The 20,501-nt window shown below is 38.1% G+C and overlaps 1 protein-coding gene across 1 annotated transcript; it reads left to right on the top strand.

Moving 5' to 3' along the window:
* The first annotated feature begins 9,446 nt into the window (after window positions 1-9,446).
* LOC145998719 (uncharacterized) lies at window positions 9,447-17,933 on the top strand. The gene is made up of 2 exons (XM_083135228.1): window positions 9,447-9,649; window positions 15,949-17,933. The coding sequence occupies exons 1-2, from the start codon at window positions 9,458-9,460 to the stop codon at window positions 17,884-17,886; spliced, it is 2,130 nt and encodes a 709-aa protein (XP_082991354.1). The 5' UTR covers window positions 9,447-9,457; the 3' UTR covers window positions 17,887-17,933.
* The last annotated feature ends 2,568 nt before the right edge of the window (window positions 17,934-20,501 follow it).

The following is a 20,501-nucleotide window of genomic DNA, read 5'->3' as shown; positions in this document are numbered from 1 at the left end:
CTGCAATAACAATGAATCCTTAACATCTACGTACAATCAAGCATAAGTACCCTACATGTACATATGTATACTTATTTATTGTGCATGGCTTTGAGGCTACTGCGTAAGGTATTCCGGGGATATGACTTATTAAAGTGGAAAAAGGGGGGGGAGAATTAGAAAAAGGGGCACATTGTCATTTGACAAACTTGATTTTAAAACTGTTGCTTCCTGTCTTTCCGCAGGGTCTACACAGCAATTCCTTGCGTGAAAAAAAAAAAAAACAAATTTATTTTCTTTTGCCACAATCGATTATTCAGTCTCCAAAAGGGGCATGAAAATAGAGAGCTAATCGATCTTTCTTTGGGATTGAACGGTTATACGAAATATTGGAGTAGAAATGTCTAAGGCTTCGTGTTAGACGTACTTTCACTTGGTATCATTCTCAGTTCCGAAAATGCATGCATAAATTATTAGAGTTCACTCTCCGAAAGCACTGTACCAATATATTCGGCACGTTAATTTACATCCAAGAGTCTAAAAAAGGGGGGGGGGGGACGGTAATGTGTTGGAGAAAAACTCCGAACAAAACAGCTCGCTGAATAATCACACAAAAGGGAGAGTAATTGTACAGTTCAAACAGGGCAAGTCGGTAACAGGATCAAAAAAAATCTATAAACGTCCACTTTACCTTGAAGCAATCCTTCGGATGGTCCTTATCACAATCGCAAGCACATGGTATGGATCACGTAACTGCATTCGTGCGCCTCTTCACGACTCTAGAAATCGTGGCTTCCAAAGTTGTATCCCCATCTCACCATTGCAATGCGTGGGCGAAGGAATTGCGTACAGGCAAGGCGATCCTGCTCCGCTGCTAGTTGACTGTATATGGCTGTTTCGAAGACCGGATGCGAACTGTGTTACTGACGATCGGGAATCGTGCAAGAAAAGGGGAAAGGGGGGAGGAAAGTACAAGACGTACAAAAAGTACGAGTAATATTCCCAAATTGAATATATAATATTTGGTATGTTACAAACTCCCGGGCCCTGGGAAAAGAAAGAAAAAACTGCCCGCAAAATAAAGTAACAAGGAAATAATGGCCTAAACGACCAAGTAGCTTCAAAGTCTTACAAGACAAAAGTTGCACTTATGTTATGATAATATGCATAAAACAAACACCCTAATATATATATATGTTATAAAATGACCATTTGCTCAGCTTCAACGCAAAGATACAGGTATGAGCAGAGAAATTACAAGTAAAATAGAAATACACACCAAATATGTACAATCCCCCAAAAGGAACCTGCAGGGAAAAAATTTCCTAAGCGTTTACCTATGGTAATTAGAACCAAAACATAATATAAATATCAAACTCAGAGTATAACACCCTGAATAGTTAGATTAATATTAATAGTGGCAAAAAGAAATCCATCAAGGTATAATAACATACCGGTTAAAAATGCCAACATAAATATCAACAAAGATGATATATCAAAGTCCACAAGACATATAATTTAACCTTAAACTCCATATTGGCCATCCCGGATCCAATATTACAAAGAGATCATACACAGGCAAAATTACCAAATTCATCACATTTAGATTAAATAGCAAAAGAGATGGCAAAAATGTTTTCCAAACTGGACGACGCCAGAACACAGAATCACAACCAGGCAAAGGCCTACACAAGAATTAAAGCGATGCGCAACACTACGAAATGTTCCGAGGCGTAATACACACTCGTCGCAAGATGGTCACACTAGCAAGGATGCAACGGAATTCTCCCATGGCGTAATTGTAGTATAGAAGTAGCCTCATGAAAATATGAAAAAAAAGAAAAGGAAAGGAATCAAAACAAGAATAATAAAGGTAGAAGTTAGAAAGAGAAACAGGAAAGTTAAGACTACATCCTACAAAAGGAAGGAAGAGAAGGAAGTAGCATCATTACAGAGCGCATGCATTACAAATACTTGTGATTAATCAAAATACCCAATCTATAGACAATAATAATTTTACATAATATCACTCCATAAACATTGTATTGAAAAATAGACACAGTTATAAGGATAATACACTTAACAAAAACAATGCATATAAATATTACCATAACACCCTTACATCTAAGACACTTCTTATGTTGACAATTTAAATAATAGAAAAAAAAAATGTTGATACATAAGTAGGTCTAGGGGGTAGGAGAATTATGTAGTGTCTGACCCACCTGTGTATGTGCCAAGACCACAGGTGACATAGGAGAGTCAAGGTTCCGTATAATATACGGTTTGAGATGAGTCACATGTGCCTTACGGATCAACTGTTGAGTATCGGGGTCCACCAATAAGGCCGTCACCGGTGTTAACATTTTGAATATTTGTACGGGACCCGACCATCGTTCCTGAAGTTTAGAGGAAGTTTTATTAAAGGCGTTACTTAAGGGAAAAACACTGTATAGAACCATGTCCCCAGGTTTATAGGAAACCGGAACACGGGAAGGATCATATTTACGTCGGCGTGAATGCCAAGAACGCAGCAAGTGTTGGTAAGCCTCACCCCAAGCTTGTGCCCGATCTGAAGATGGGGGAGCCGCCAGTTCCTCCTCAGATTGTAAGTCCCAAAAAAAATTCAGAGGACCGTCAATTTATCGGCCAAATATCAACCTCGCCGGCGTAGCGTGAGTAGCATCATGCATAGCTGTATTAAATGCAAAAGCAATACTACTTAAGTGGAGATCCCATTTGGAGTTATCTTTGGAGTGGAAACAAATTAAAGATGACTTAAGGTTACGAATAAATCGCTCTGCCAAGGAAGGATTAGGATAATAGGGACTGGTATATATATGGCGAACATTAGATTCAAATAGGAGATTATTAAACACTTGTGAACGAAAATAGGAAGCATTATCGGATACCAATTCACATGAAGCTCCAAAAGAAAGAAAAAGGGATTTCAATTTATCAACAATGGCGTACGAAGTCGCCGAACGAAGGGGATAAAGGGAGACCCATTTGGAAAAGGCGTCCACAACCACCAAAATATATGTATGTCCACGATTGGAACGAACCAAGGGACCCACCAAATCAATATAAAGACGCCGCCAAGGGTGGCGTATTACTTCAGAAGAAAGTAAACCCTGTGGCCTACGAATAGCCAATTTGGCCTTTTGACAAACATCACATGAGCGCACATACTGTCGAATGTCAGCAAGATAATTAGGCCACCAGAAAAGCGCAGAAATCTTCTTTGTTGTTTTGTTAGCTCCGAGGTGAGAACCACCCACCGGAGTATCATGGTAATAACGACAAATAACGTTACGCAACAATGAAGGTATAACGACCTGAGAAGTGGTAGAACGCGGTGAAGAACGAACCAATAGATCCTGGAAAAGACCAAAATTAGGGACTGTTTTATTATCCCGGAGTTGTTCCATAATGGGACGTAATGTAGAGTCCTGCTCCTGAAGGGCAATAATATCGGCCTTGGTAAAAGGGATAATGCTAAGCTTAGGGGCGGCGCATGCCAAACTAGTAACAGAAGAGGGAGCTAAGACAAAATCTTCCGGAGAATGCATCCGTGATAAACAATCAGCAACAGGATTCTTGGACGAGGGAATATGTTCCACATTGTAAGAAAAACGAGATAAGTACAATAACCAACGTCCAAATTTACCGAATTGTTCGGGGTGTTTCAACAACCATGACAACGCCTGGTTATCTGTTTGAAGTGTAAAATGTTTGGAGGTTAAATACGTCTCAAATTTCTTAAATCCAAAGACAATAGCCGCACATTCAGCTTCATAAATTGATTGCCGACGTTCCTGAAGAGTGCGTTTGCGTGAAGCAAATGCAATTGGTCGTAAAAAACCTTCTGAATCACGCTGGTTCAAAGTAGCCCTCAAGGCTAAACTCGAAGCGTCCGTCTGAAGAACAAATTCTTGGGAAAAGTCAGGCAAGGCCAATACAGTATGTTTCAAAAAGGCAGCTTTTAGGTCATCAAAACGGACCTGATCCTCTTGGGACCAGACAAAAGAGAGATTCTTTTTGCGCTTATCAGTGAGGAAGCTAGTCCGTTCAGCGAACCGAGGAAGAAAACGGGAATAATATGAAAGAAGACCCATGACCTGCGCCATTCCTCGCTGGGATTTAGTGGGCGGTATATCTTGAATGGCGGAAATACGTTCTGGGTCCATAACCATTTGTTTATGGCGGATAATATATCCCAAGTACTTAATCTCCTTAGCCATCCAAGTAGATTTAACCGGGTTAACCGTAAGACCAGCTTCCCGAAGAGCCAGGAGTATCTCATTCAAATGCAAAAGATGGGACTGTTCATCCGGCGAAAACACCAATAAATCGTCCGCATACGTAAGGAGAAATTTATATTTAAATTTGCCCAGAACTTCATCCAATACGCGGGACAACATTTGCGTACCCAAATTGATACCAAAGGGAACGCGCGTATATCGAAATTGACCAAAGGACGTCACAAATGCCGTTAAGTCCTTGCTCCTTTCGTCTAACCTAATCTGATGGAAGGACTGGCATAAATCAAGGCAGGAAAACACTGCCGCATTTTGCAAATGTTGGAATAATAGGTCGATACGGGGCTGTGGGAATTGATCATATGCAATTAATCGATTTAAGGATTGAAATGAACAAACCAAACGATGACCACCATTTTTCTTCGGCACCAAAAATGCCGGGCTGGCGTAGGGTGACCGACAAACCTCCACGATACCTTGGGACTGTAACTCCTTAATTTGTGTGCGCATAATATCCGTTTGAACAGGGTTCAATTGGAAAGGCTTAGTCCGAAAGGGAATATCGGATACTAAAGGAATGGACACCGGAGGTAATGTACATTCACCCACCTTATCCGTAACGACGTCAGCAAAATTATATAATAAAGTTTGCAAATCAAGAGGAGATTGAAGGGAAGAAGAAGGGAGGGGCGGAGGTTCGCGACCAGAAACAGGAGGACTTTCTTTGGAAAAGGGAAATGACACATGATGAGGATTTTTATCCAATGAGAGACCCTGTTGAAAATAAGGGAAGGAAATAATCCAAGATTCCAAAGAAATGGTCGCCTTCGCATGAGAAAAAAAATCCATTCCCAAAATCAACGGATACGGTAACAAATCCACTATCCAAAAACACCATTTCCAGGATAAATGACCCAAACGGAGTGTAAGGTCAGTTCGAGAGTGCAAAGAAAAAACCCGACTTGTTACGTCCTTTAAATCCATCGTTGCGTCTTGATCAATAGAATAGCCACTTCTAATCTGTCCCAACAATGCCGAAGAAACAAGCGACACCGATGAAGCGGTATCGAGAAGTGCAACCGTCGGTTGATCTCCTAACAGAACCTTAATCGTTGGAAACAAACAATTTTCGTGGGAAAAAGGGTGTTCTGTATGCAATTGAAGCGGATGAGCATCCACATCGACAGAACTCCGTAAGGATGGCTGAGGAGAGGGAACAGGATCATGTAACGAGGTATTTAAACTCGTTGGTAACGGAGAATCCGTAACAACTTCTGGTGGTACCACCGAGGGAAGAAATGAAGGACAATCAGACTGTATTAAAGGCAAACAAGAGGAAGGGTGTGAGTACTCCTGTGGGGACTCCATGGAATGTGAAATTGAGGGCGGCGAACCTGCCAAGACCCTATGTTGAGGAACGTGAGGAGGGGGTCCACAAGGCCTATCCGAAGCATCCACGAAACCAGAAGAGGGGCACGTTTTTGTATGGGACTCGGAATACATGTGCGTATGCCATTTTAATTCAGGTTGAAACATTTGTTGAGCCAAGTTAAAAATTCACGGATATTTTGAGGACGGGGATAACATAAAAGTAAAGAACGAGCTGGGAAATTCACCCCTTCTAGCAAAACCTCAAGTAAATGTTGTTCAGACCACTCAACGGCCAGCACCTGGGTAGCATCGTACACATCTCGGAGAAAGGAATACAAAGATTCATCCGGTTGTTGCATACGGTGAAGGATAGAAAATCGAAATGTTTGCATGTCTGAAGCAGGTATAAGTCGGAGCCAGATCAGTGTCAAAAATGAATGCCACGGCAACTTCTGTCGGAGACCTTCCATCCAACTTTCGCGAAGGGGATGTAAGGTAAATGGTAACGCCATTAGGAGGAGAGATTCAATATCCATCAAATCCAAGGCAATGATTTTATGAAGAAGGGTCAAAAAATTATATAATGGGGTAAGATCCTCACCGGTGATGGGAGACACTCCCTTAAACAGGAAGGATGCCGTCTGGAAACGAATTGTTTCTCGTAAAGGCGAGGAATTTTATGGAAGAATGACACCTTGAAGGAAATCCAAGACAGAGGGAGAGGGGGGGGGGTAACGTTGATTGTTCATACGGGGATGGTACATCAATAGTCATTATGTTAAAAAAAGGGGGGAAAAAATACGAGAAAAATTAAGTAGGGAAAAAATTTTTGTGAGGGGGTTGTGAAAAAATTTCTTCTTTCTGCAAAGTAACTTGAAAAAAGATAAAGTAAATTGCCAAACCAGCTCTGGTACCAAAACTTTATGACGCTTGTGTGGTTAAGGCAACTAACTAACCCGGTAAGTTAATGATAATTATTTGGAAGCGCGTGGTAAATATACCCCTGTTAGTGCCTATTCCAAACAAGGGTCACAAACACCTTTCGACGCTACGTTTCCGTTGAGTAAATAAGTTCCAAAACATGTAAACCATCAACAGAAAGGCAACGTCGCGTTCCGCTAAATGCAGGAATCCGAGGAACGGTCAAAATCACGAAGATTCCGTTCCAATTACTACTATGCTTATTTATGTTGTCAACAGCAATGTTCCTGTAACGAATGATGACGTAAAAAATACTTATTCACTATTAACTCACTTAATACTAATTGACCAAACAGACTTACATAATTTAATAACCATCGTAATCTTCAAAAGAAGCAAAGAAGAGAGGGGGGGGGAGAGAACAGTCAAAAGGTGTAAAATGACTTTAACCATTCAAGGAAAGTATCCTGGTTCCTATTCAAGAAAACATATTTATACATATATATATATATTGCTTTTCATTCAATGTGTTCGATTTAACTCTAACGGAATGAAGCAAAAAGATAAAGGAAAGAAGACTTCAATTTTAACCTCCTATTTATTTCAACAATTTTAATCTGTCTTGACTTCCTAATAACACGTGAAACATTATTACATGACCCTCAACCTCTCATTTTTAAGAGGGGGAATATTCTTTACAAAAAACGAGTACAAGGAACAAGTCCAATTGAAAATTCAACGTTTCTGTAACTGTATTGCTTAACAAAAGGGCAACGCAATGCCAACAACAATCTACGGAGGTATTCTGCAATAACAATGAATCCTTAACATCTACGTACAATCAAGCATAAGTACCCTACATGTACATATGTATACTTATTTATTGTGCATGGCTTTGAGGCTACTGCGTAAGGTATTCCGGGGATATGACTTATTAAAGTGGAAAAAGGGGGGGAGAATTAGAAAAAGGGGCACATTGTCATTTGACAAACTTGATTTTAAAACTGTTGCTTCCTGTCTTTCCGCAGGGTCTACACAGCAATTCCTTGCGTGAAAAAAAAAAAAAAAAAAATTATTTTCTTTTGCCACAATCGATTATTCAGTCTCCAAAAGGGGCATGAAAATAGAGAGCTAATCGATCTTTCTTTGGGATTGAACGGTTATACGAAATATTGGAGTAGAAATGTCTAAGGCTTCGTGTTAGACGTACTTTCACTTGGTATCATTCTCAGTTCCGAAAATGCATGCATAAATTATTAGAGTTCACTCTCCGAAAGCACTGTACCAATATATTCGGCACGTTAATTTACATCCAAGAGTCTAAAAAAGGGGGGGGACGGTAATGTGTTGGAGAAAAACTCCGAACAAAACAGCTCGCTGAATAATCACACAAAAGGGAGAGTAATTGTACAGTTCAAACAGGGCAAGTCGGTAACAGGATCAAAAAAAATCTATAAACGTCCACTTTACCTTGAAGCAATCCTTCGGATGGTCCTTATCACAATCGCAAGCACATGGTATGGATCACGTAACTGCATTCGTGCGCCTCTTCACGACTCTAGAAATCGTGGCTTCCAAAGTTGTATTCCCATCTCACCATTGCAATGCGTGGGCGAAGGAATTGCGTACAGGCAAGGCGATCCTGCTCCGCTGCTAGTTGACTGTATATGGCTGTTTCGAAGACCGGATGCGAACTGTGTTACTGACGATCGGGAATCGTGCAAGAAAATGGGAAAGGGGGGAGGAAAGTATAGTTTAGCGTATCTACGACAGATGGCAACACCATCTAAATGCCGTAGCGCTATCGTATTTTGCGGAGGAGAGTTTATTTTCTCCAAAATAAACTCTATAGACGTACAAAAAGTACGAGTAATATTCCCAAATTGAATATATAATATTTGGAATGTTACACAGTGCATTTTGAATTTCAGAACGTGGATAATTATTGTGAATCTCATTATATTGAGTGCGTCCGGAATGTTCTTGTGGTAATTGGTCAGATTTCGAAAGAAATTTCACCATATTGCCTACGTGAAGTTTCCTTAATGTTCTGTCGTTTCTGCGGTGTATAATGTTTCTCGAAGTTCTCGAACCGCTAGATTATGTGAAGCCAAAAAATGTAATTATGCTTATCAATCTTTGTAAGAGAACGTTTCATTGTTGTTGTTGGCTTCCTGAATATTCTAAAATCAGACGGCTACCATCCGGTTTATTTAAAATACTAAATAGTTGACATATTCGTTCAAATTGTACGTAATGTTTCACTAGAATTTATAACCGGTTAAAAACATAATGTTGTAGTTTTATCGCCCACAAAAATTAGCCCTTTCCATCTATTTTTCTAACATCTATTTATTACATTTTTTTTAAATGAAATGGGACGCGAGGCCCCTTCGCCCACCCTTTGCTACGCCTCTGTTGTTATCATAATTCCTCCCATTGTCACGGTGAACTGAAAATCAGATATGAGGAGTAAAAATAATAAACAAAGAAAAAACGCATTCTCTGCAGTGGTCTCAGGTCAGATTCCCTTTTAACGCATCTTGTAGACTCGTTCTGATCCAAATTTAAACTGTAGGTCCAGTTCCTATTAGCCTATCATGAGCATACAGTGGACTTCTCGAGCCTGTTAAACGTGGTTATAAAACAAACAGAACGAATGAGCCTTGAATATTATTAGGCATAATAATATATGCAAAAACATGGTGAGGGGCAATCGCCCTTTTCGCCGTGGATCCGCGCCTGATTGTTACGTCAACACTGGTGGTGACGTACATTTGGTGACCAATAAATGACTTCTGCAGGTTGTGGTTAAATGCTGATAAAATTGTACTTCAGCTATGTATTATGATTGACATAACTCATCAAGATTGTATGATGGGCAAAAACAGCCAAATGTGCAACTATAAAATCAATAAACGAATATGATGAACATGATGCACCAAATTATTAGAACTAATGCATTACATGTCGAAGTGAAAATAGGGAAACTTGATTACGAAATGGAGAGGCATATTCCCATTCACCCATTACCTCTAGAGCTATCCAACGCTCCAAGAGATGAAACAGTATGCCAGTATTGTGGTGTGTCGTACTTGATCCATCACGAAATGAAGGTAAGTATCAAATTTCATAAGGTTCTCATAAGATTGCTAGCTATTGATTTTCAAATGTAAATATTAGAATCAATGAAAGAGAGATTAGTACATTGAAATGGTTCAACTCAATTATTCTTTATTAACGCTCGAGTGGATCGTTGGCAGCCGTAAGGGCGATTTTTTTCAAATTTTCCTCTCCATTCGAAAGACCGCTGTGATATTCGAAAATATTAAAAATTTGCATACGCTTAGAATTGCTTCTAAAGCATTGACGTGAATTTTTGTGTAGTTTTTTTTTCACTGTTGTCTAGATATTATCAATAGTTTGATAGACTTACGTAATCGCTAAACTTTTGAGTATATCTAGACAACAGCGAAAGCAAACTACACGAAAATTCACGTCAATGCTCTAGATGGAATTCTAACCGTATGTAAATTTTCATATTTCGGAATATCAATGAGGTTTTTCGAATGGAGAGGAAAATTTGAAAAAATTCGTCCTCACGGCTGCCAAAGGTCCAGTCGAGCAGTAAAGGGCGATGTTCAGCTTTCTACACTTGTTCTACCTCCTTACTGTCGTGCTTAATTTTTGCCGTGATTAACAATGGGTACTTTGGCACCCTCATGACTCTATTTCGAACTATATTGCACCTTTAAGGCCCTTGAGTTAAATGGAGAAATGTGTGAAGAGTGGAAAGTAGGGATGTTCCGAAGCCGATTACAGATGTATGAAAATCGGCAGAAATTGACATATCGGCATCGGCATCGGCAAAAATCCTATATTTAAACCGGTACAGATTATACTAGAGTCTTACTTTCTAATAAGTTTTATATTTTAGTTTTGTAAGATTTATTGAAAAGTAGGTTCTGATTCTTCGTCATTGTAGCGTTTTTGTAATAAAATTATTGCAAACTCTCATTCAGAGGATCAACCTAATGTCACGAGCCGGAAATAAAATGCCGTATAATCAAAAACGCCAGCAGTCCCCGGGTGACGAGAGGTCGTCGGGGGAGTCTTGGTCGAGGGAGCGAAGCGCGAAGTGTGTTGCGAGTGACAGTGTTAAGTCGGTCCATTTAAAAGGTTTGGGCGAACCCACTGAGGACACCTTCAATGGACCGATAGATCGCCACGTCGTGACTCAACCGAGGAACCGCGAAGGAAATTAGGTACAGTGGTGACACTTTGGGTTTTATCATTGTCAGTGTGTTTAGATATCTTGCTGGCTCGTGCGTGATCTCCCCCCCCCCCCTCACTTGTGCGATTCTATTAAATATTGGTAAAGAGCAGTGAGAGTAATTTATTCCATTCTTCATACACACATCCTCTTGCAGCCAAGCAGTTTAAGCCGGCGAACGGCCTAAATGTAACACTAACTCAAAATCAGAAATTAAACAGTACATTGCTGAACCAACTAGTCCACGTGAACAGGATCTGCTGTTGTATTGGAAATTCAAAAATGAGTATTCAAACATGAAGCAAGTGCTGAGAAAATACTTGGACATACCTGCTGCATCAGTATTCAATGATCGAGTGTTCAGTGTTGCTGAACAGAGTTGTGATAAGAGAAGAAGTAGGTTACTTCCTGAAGTGCTTCCAAAACCTGTGTGTATGAAGTTGAATCTGGCAGCAGTAAATTTCCAACATTAAGAACAGTCATTCTTTTTGCATTTCAAAGAACTGCTTGTGTACTAATGTTAAATCTCTTGAGAATCTATGTTCTTCTTTAAAGTTCACATAACCACTTTTTGTGGATGCAAATGTACATAGCAAATTAATTTTTGCCATGCTGAAAATAACATTCCATTTCTGTTTAATAATCTTATGTATCGGAATCGGTTAAATATTGGCATCTGTATCGGTTCCAAAAATTATCGGTGAGTAGCCTACATCGGCATCGGTAAATTTTCAGCTTCGTCACATTCCTAGTGGAAAGACATTGCTGTTGCATATTGCCTAAGCTACAGCCTTTGCATTGATGAAGAAAATAGTGCAAAATGTTCATGCAAGGCATATTTTGGGTAATGCGAGTTGGTGCTTCCAGTGTTGCCACGTTCCACGTACAGCTTTACTCCGCTGAATAAAAATTTGTATAAAATCAGTTTCGCAATGTGAATTTAAAAACAGATGCAAAGAGCTTCAAAGCTAAACCAGCATTGTATTTGTATGATTGATTGATTAATTGAGTTGGTGCTTTAAGTCCACTGTATGCACAGTAAGGCTAATTGGGGCTGGATCTACAGTTTACAGTGGAATCCGACCCACTACGTGCCTCAGCCGGGTATCGAACCCGGAACCCCTTGAATTACAAGGCGATGACGCTATAACTGCGCCATCGGGAAGGCCTCATATCTGTTCTTGGAAAAGAGGTTTTCTTCTTATTGATAAAATTGTATTACGCGTACTTCGTGTGTATGTTGGCCAGATATCTCATAGGCTACATGAAACAATCCGGGAGGGGGCTTATAACCAGAGTACGAATTAACGTGGATGTCAACAGAGTTGATTTCATCCCATTCATAATTTTATCGCCAACATAAAAAAATATATACAGGGTGTCTCATAAGTAATAGCTAAAACTAGCACAAATGAAAATGCACGATAATAGAAGCAAAAACCCTCAGTAAACATGGGTCCTCAAAGAGCCGTTTTCGAGATAATTGCGAATGTGTGGTTACAAGCCGCCACTGGCTTCATTGTTTGTAAACGTCGTCCTAGTTGGTAAAATGCTAATAATGTGTGCGAATGTGTGGTTACAAGCTGTCATTGATTGTATTTTGTAAACACCGAGTGCTTTACTCCTTGCGCGTTCCGAGGTTTGCTCTTTGTTTACAAAACAGAACATTTCCGAGAGGTGGAGTTGTAATCAAACAGGATGGATACACTCAGTGACCCATTCCGAGATGAACCTGGAGTGTTCGAAAGCATTTTACCAACTAGAACGACGTTTACAAACAATGAAGCCAGTGGCGGCTTGTAATCACACATTCACAATTATCTCGAAAACAACTCGTTTGCGAACCCATGTTTACTGAGACTTTTTTGCTTCTATTACCGCGTACTTTCACCTGTATCAGTTTGGGCTATTACTTTTGAGACACCCTGTATAGTCGTATTTGTGTGATTAATAATTTATTTTGCAGTTTTTATTATTTTGATATCACGTTATTCTTAATGTTAACAAATATAATGTGCGTTTACAGGACACCCAGAGAGAGGGTACCACACATTTATTTATTTATCCCTTCTTTACTGGATCTCTTTCCATCCTTTGTTTGTTTTTCTTGTATCTTGCCAGATTTTCCTTGCTTATTTCCTCTTGGGTTAATTATTTTATTATCTCTCCTTTCTCTGTTTCGTTTTATTCTTTCTCGTTTCATTCTTCCATTTCCTTCTCCCTTGTGCTTCTGTATTTCCTTTTTATCTCTTTCTCCTGTTTCTTTATTTTGCTTCTATTCCCCTTGTCTCTTATTTATCTCTCGCTCCCTCTCCCGAAATATCTATTTTACGATAACTCATAAAGATTACAGACGGATTAACAATTACAGATAGTCGAGTTTCGACTCCAATTAAAACCTACTTGAAAACGAGTTATCGAAATTTAGGTTATTCAATTCTGTGTTAAAATATGCTGCCAAAATGTTTTGTTTTTTTTCGAGTATGCGTTATATTTTAACTCGCAGCGCCAGCCTACAGTTTCCACTATTCAACGTACATCGCTGTGTGCAGTATTGCCACGTTCCGCGTACAGCATTACTCCGCTGAATAAAAATCTGTATAAAATCAGTTTCGCAACGTGAATTGACAAAGATAATGCATTTTAAAAACTGATGCAAGGAGCTTCAAAACAAGACCAATATTGTATTTGTTGGACTACCCAATACTAAGAAAAAGTTTTTTTTCGCAAAATTGTAAAGAACGTTTTTTTGACAAATTTTGAAAACCTGAAAATTAATAATTGTGTTTAAAATCTTTCTGTCTGCACCCTACTAAAATTTCATAACGATCCGGCTACCTGTTTTTGATTAACAGAATTTCAAAGAAAGCGATCGTTTGCAAAACTAAAAAAACGGCCCTTTTTTTGTTCTCACGGCGATATAAAATATAACGCACAATCGAAAAAAAATTGTTAGCATAGATTAACGCAGAATCGAATAACCTAAACTTTGATGTAACTCGTTTTTACGTAGGTCTACCGGTTAATTTTTAATGGGAGTCCAAACTCCAGTATCTATAATTTTTAATTCGATATCCCTCCTTCCATATCTCTCTCTCTCTCTCTCTCTCTCTCTCTCTCTCTCTTTCTCTCTCTGTGTGTGTGTGTCACTTCGGCATAACTTATTGATTTTGACCCCACCAGGGATTTATTCAAAATTTTCCATCTAGGGGTGTAAAAGTAATTTTAGAGCCAAAATGACCATAAATTGTTGCTATGTGAAAAATTTAGGGAAGGTGTTGGGAGGGTATTGGCGCTTGTGGATAAATATTAACTCTATCTTTAAAATCGTTTTCTGTTGACACCCAGGTGCATTTATCTCTCCTCAAAAGAAGATTGAATTTCCAATTTACACCTGAATCCAGCAACGACCCCCTCCCCTCCCAAAGCACACTCGTTATAACTCTCCCTTGGCTCAGATTATCAAAAGAAAAATGAAAACATAATTCGCCTTATGGTCATATCACCACTTAATAAAATTCCTGGAGACTATGCAGAAACGCTGACCTCACCATGGGTTACAACTATAAAGCTCTGTCATTTAAAAACTCACGTTATATTTTTACTCGTCGGAATAATAATATTTTTCAAACAATTGACGAGTTCAACAGCAGCGAACAGACAACAAAATGACTAAGTGCTTTCGCAAGTTGGTATTGTAATCGAGTCTCTATAGGTTAATTTGGCGCTAAAGGGGTTTCTGTGTAAACAATCGATTCCCTGTCCAGTCATATTGTTACTATTCACGAATTCACACTCAATTCCCAGTGCAATTCGCTACAGAAAAGTATCTTCTGGCAATAACATTCAGCCCTGCACGGGGGATTAATTTGCATTCAGAAGCAGTGTTTTACTTCCATGTGACCGCCTATTGATGCCAATTAATTATCTGTTATGGCCGACCTAACAACTAATTCACAAGCACCGAAGAGTTGACTCCTACCTTTTTGAGGGAATCTTATATCAGCTACTCTGCATCTGCGCATGCGTTGTTTACAACGGTATTTCCTGTATATAGAAAGTACAATCGGTTTTGTTCATCGTTGGAAGTAATGTTTACTTGCAGCGCCATTATAAGGTGCAGTTGCATTTTAAGTAACTATAACGCGTGTACTTTTAACATGAGTATCCATGCCTGTCACCTTTCTGAAGTAACTAATAACAAAATTAGGCAAATTTAGTGTGAGGACGTGAGTAAAGAATGCAAAAAATGTAAGAGTTACGTCTATGACAGGGATCGCCAACCCACGGCACGCATGCCACTATACGTAGATGCACGTGCAATACAATACTTATGTTAATTTATATTGTTAGTTTATTTCAAATATAAAACGATCTTTCTCTTCATCGAAATTTGTGGCAACCATGGGAGGAGGAGTTAGGTTATGGTGGAATGGCACATTCAAAACTGTGCACATAAAAATAGGTGTGTGGGGGGTGTAGGTGTGTGTGTGTGGCGGTGTGTGTGTGTGAGGGGTGTATGTGTGATTACAAAAAGCAAGTAATTATCGTCTTGGTTAAAGTGGAGTCGTTCGGCTTTTTAGACCAACCATTGTTAGAAGCAACTTTTATCAAAGAAGAAGATAAAAGAAAACATGAGTAATCAACACGACAGTTCAAAATTGAACAGCAGACAATACAAACATGCAGATTAAAAATCACGAGAGATACCAACAATATCTACGTATCCGCCCTTGTGACCACCTAAATGAAAATCATTCAGGGGTATAGTGCATGCAAGTCGGTGCTACTGTTGTTCATGTATTTGCTGCTGAAAAATAATTCGACGTTCCTGAGCTCTATCCATTTAAAAATTAAGCTAAATTATAATAGAATAAAATAAAAATTATCTTGGAAAGTAAATGTTGAATGATAGCCTATTAACCTTTACAAAATATATATGCATTCTATGTGTATGAAAATATGGTTGCTTCCCACAAAATAATCCACTATCTCACTTCACTTTCTACCGTTTAGTCTCTAAAAAATATTTAGAAATATTGTCAACTTCCAATTAAAATTATTAGAAACGTGTGTACGTTTTATCTTTAGCAAATAAATTCATATTAAAGAGTTCATCGAACATGTTTTCTTAATTTTCAGTTGCTGGAGGACAAAGTAGAAGAACTTGAAAGGAAATTAGCAGAATACACAGACAAAGCATCCAATTACAACCATTTGGAGACTATGTTTCAAGACATGAAGCAAAGACATGCACAAGAAGTTAATAAATTTAGTGAAGAGCACACCAAATTGTCACTGTTGCTTGACCAAAATATCAGAAACTTCAAAGCAGAACGAAATTCCAATGAAACATTACAAAAAGAACTCAAAAAGCTCGAAAATACTAACCAGAAACTGTCGGACAATTTGCTTGAAACCAAACAGGAAATTGATAGCCTGCACGTACATCTGGAAGAGAAAGATCGCAACATCAGTATGTTACAGTTTCAACTAAGAGACTTTAATAGGTTAAATGTATTACATGGCAAACTACAAGATGACCATGAGAAGCTAAAGGAAAAGACAGAGAAACAACAAAAATGCAACAACTCACTTTCTACGCATAATAAGCAGAATTCTGAACAAATATTGAGCCTGGAGGAGCAGATCTCAATGCTTAAGAAAACAAATGAAGCCATTACGAAGGAGCTTGCAGATGCTGAAGTGGAGATCACACATTTGAATGTAGTGAAGTCCGAAACAAACAATCAACTTGACGAAGCGTCGAGGAATTTAAATTCCTTCAAAACTAAAACATCATACTTAATAACCGTCAATGGTAAACTAAAAAATCAAGCAGACAGACTTCAAAGTGAAAATAAGATGCTAAATGTGAAAATTGAACGTTTGCAAGTAGAAAAACAAGACCTGAAGTCACTTTTAGAGAAAGAGGAAGAAGAGAACCTAGAGTTTAAAGAAAGGAATTCGAACTTGCAAGAGACATGCCATGAACTTCAGACTTCAAGAGACAAATTATCACTGCAAAACAAGCAATTGATAATTGAAGTACAGACATGTAAAAGTGAAAGGGATAAGTTCAGAGCAGACTTGAATTCTGTCATGCAGAAAATGGAAGCATTAAATAAAGACTGCAAGAAACACCTTGACGATAGTTATAAAGAACACATATCGGAAACTGCAATGTTGAAAAAGGAACTGGAAGAACTGAAAATATCACTGCAGAATCAGCATCAAGAATTTCTCAATAAACTGAAGCAAAGAGAAGAGCAGCTTAAGTTAAAACATGTAACAGAGCTAGATATTGTGCGGGAACAGTTCCGAGAAAGCTTACTGCAAGAAGAGGAAAATAAATATAGACTAAACCAAGCTTGGGAGGAAAAATGGGAAGAATATAGGAGGGAAATGAAGAAAAACCTTTTGAAGCTAGAATCTCAAACGCAAAAGGATCAAGAGGAACCTAGCTACAAAACAGAAATGTTGGAAAAAGAAAATCAATCTCTAAAAGCCATAATTCAGAAGCAGGAAATTGAATTAAGTAAAAGAAGTGAAAGAAGTGACGATAAGGCATTAGAAAATAACTACAACAAATTAATTATAGACTATGAAGATAAAAATAAGGAATGTATACTCCTAACAGAAGAACTCATAAAGAAATCAGAAGAAATTGAATATCTGCAAGAAACTGTCAAAAAGGAATGTGATGAACGAAATGAATTAATTAAGAAATTACAAATTTTCCAAATGACTCAAACGAAAAGCAAGGAGGCACTATTTGAAGATTTAAAGGAAGAAGAAATAGCAACGGATGCAGATGTGAAATGTTCATCAGATGGTAACAATTGCCCTTACCCTGCTGTCTTCAAGCCACTGATAGGTGCATGTGATTCTTCTAGCTGTAATTCGGTTTCAAGCAAAAGTATGCTTACTCAATCTACAAGGTCTAATCTTCCAAACATCATGACCACGAAATCTAATCCACAATTGCAGAGTGTTGAGTTTACGGTAGGCAAAGGCAAAAATCAGAACTCCAAGAAACGAATCAAGAAAATATCCAGGAACAATGGCGTTTGGAAATAGCTTGCATACAAATACAAATTTCTTTATGCTCCTTTTTTGTAAATACGTTATACACTTCCTTTGATAAATATACTAAAGAAATATGTCATGTACTTTTACTCGAAACATATGCCAACCTCCGTTAGTTAGTTGAGCGCGCTACTATGTCAGGGGTCCCGGGTTCGAATCCAGGCCTGGGCATGGATGATCTTTCAGAGTGTTTCTTTATCATATCATCACTCACCCTAATAGTCGCGATTAGTCAGATTTTCTGTTTCTACAGTATAAATATTTTTTCATACAAATTATGTGATGCTCAAAATGTAGGACAGTTACGATTTTTTTAAACATTTCTCCGGGATACTGGATTGTGGATAAATACTGAAATGTGCAACTTTATGCTATGTTGCTACATAAAATGTCATGAGCAGGGAAGTGTTTCAGATCCAGTAGTTCCTGCAACAGGAGTAATGTCTTCCATTATAGTCAATTTCTCTGTCTTATTCTGTATGCGTTTCTCCTCACCAGTGGCGCAGGAACGTTTTTCATTTGGGGGGTACAAAATTCAGCCTCCCATATATATAAACAGACATACTACTGCACCTAGAAATACATTTCGGGGGGGTCCAACCAAGTGTCTCAATAATAATTATTATTATTATAATAATTATATTGAATTAAATTAAAATATTAATTAAATATGTAAAGTAATTAATATTGTATTGTTGTTATTACATGAATAGGTAAAAGATAGTAAAAGAATAGAGATATAACAGCACGTATTCATTATCTAGCTTACGTGTAGTTAAGATCGTCAAGACTTGCTTAAAAACAACTGCCCTGCCAAGAAATTTAATGTCAAATAGAAAAAGAATTGAATATTTATTGAATAACAAACAAGGAGTTAGATCCAATTAACAAAGGTAAAGTTCCTGATTAATATTTTATGGATATTATCATTAGTTGTGTGCATAAATCTTTGGAACCCTTCAAAGCCGTATGCGCCTTGCTTCCAATAAGTTCAGCGGAAATAACCATGGATTATAACAAATGCTAATCAACTATATTTTGATTATTTACTTTTACTACTTAACTAGTAAGTCTTTGGAGGGGTGGGGGTCCGGATCTCCTGGACACCCTAAATACGTCCTTGATACCTAGGTATAATGTGAAGCCATGGGAAATATTCTACTTTATAACAGCACACACGAATGTCCTGTTATTTAATGCAAAATTTGCATAAATATTTTTTCATTCTTCTTCTTAGATTTTTTTTTTCTTAAAAAACAGATTTTAGAACCAGATAACAATTCTGAAACATATAAAGCTCTGGACCTCGTTCTGGGCTTATTTGGATTTAACGGAAACTTGGAGTTCGAAATGTGAAAATTGCGAACAAAGATACATATATTCATTTTAATGCAGGTTGAGATTAAAGGGGATGAAGAGGATCTTGAGCCACCCCAACCAGGAATAATCATCTCCCACCCACTGGATGTAGAAACCACATTATTGTATATATATCGTCGATGTTTTCACGAACTGGCGAATGTGTCAAATCCCATGCATCACGAACCGGCGAATGTGCAAAATATTGATTTTGAGAAAAACGAAGTTGAAAGTAGCCAATTTTGCGTTACTTGCGAATCATTGAAAAAAATATTCAAGCTAAACTATATTTTGAGATAACAATAAATGCTGTGTGAGAAGGTAGTTCACATGAGAAAGAACACCGTAGAAAGAATTTTAATGAACAATAAATGAACAAAGGATTCATTGTATCTATTCGTCAGTTCGTGAAAAAAAATGGAATATTTTTAGCTTGATTCGTAATTGTAATTTTCACTAAAACTGCGAATTCTACAGTTCAAGGCTAAAACTTTCAACTTATTTATTGGATATTTATACAGAGTTAAATATTAGGCCAATCCTTAATACACTAATCATAACATACACCATAATAGTTAATACGTAACAGTGAGAAACAGAGAAATTCACACAACAGTAGACGTACCCGTAAATAAATTTCAAGAATAATAAAATTCAGGAAATAAAATGTAAGGAACAAAATAGTAATACATTGACCAACACTAGTCTCTTATCAAATACAAAGTTAATAGACGCAAAATGGTTGTACAATTAGTGAGGTAACCTGACATAGAAGTCTTTATAATCAGGATGAGAAATTACTGGTATTACTCCTTGACATAATGACAGCAACTCCTGGTATTTTTTCATAGGCAGTTTTGGCTTTGAAGTAAAAGCCCCTGGTGGTAAATTGTCCTCTTTAGCACTGCGTGGATTAGGAAGTGATATACTTGAGTGTGTGTTTAGGTTATGCGATGTTTTTATAAATATATTGGGACAACCCTTGCGCACTTGAATTTGCATGACTTTTGTCCAGTCCACGGGTTGACCCTCATTTGTTGTTCTAACTTTTAGGATACGCAGGTACTGCGAATATTGTTTCCAATCTAAGACTTCTTTAGCATGCAACTCATGAACAGCATATGGTTGTTTATTTCTTGCCATCCTGATTACCGGGATAAGTTAGGCAGGGATGAAGATATCTTCACTCCGTCTAAGTGCGTTTTCAATTCTACTGTGAATAGCATCACCTTCACTTTGTCCGTGAC

The sequence above is a fragment of the Lepisma saccharinum genome, chromosome 14 (assembly GCF_977018435.1).
Source record: "Lepisma saccharinum chromosome 14, izLepSacc3.1, whole genome shotgun sequence".
Classification (NCBI taxonomy): domain Eukaryota; kingdom Metazoa; phylum Arthropoda; class Insecta; order Zygentoma; family Lepismatidae; genus Lepisma; species Lepisma saccharinum.
The sequence above is the reverse complement of the archived record's forward strand: the minus strand, read 5'-3'. Positions and strand labels throughout refer to the sequence as shown.

Bases quoted from the DNA above. Each gene is read 5' to 3' on its own strand.
- LOC145998719 (XM_083135228.1), top strand. From the start codon at position 9,458: ATGATGAACATGATGCACCAAATTATTAGAACTAATGCATTACATGTC. The intron at 9,650-15,948 runs GTAAGTATCAAA...CTTAATTTTCAG, and splicing joins TGATCCATCACGAAATGAAG to TTGCTGGAGGACAAAGTAGA.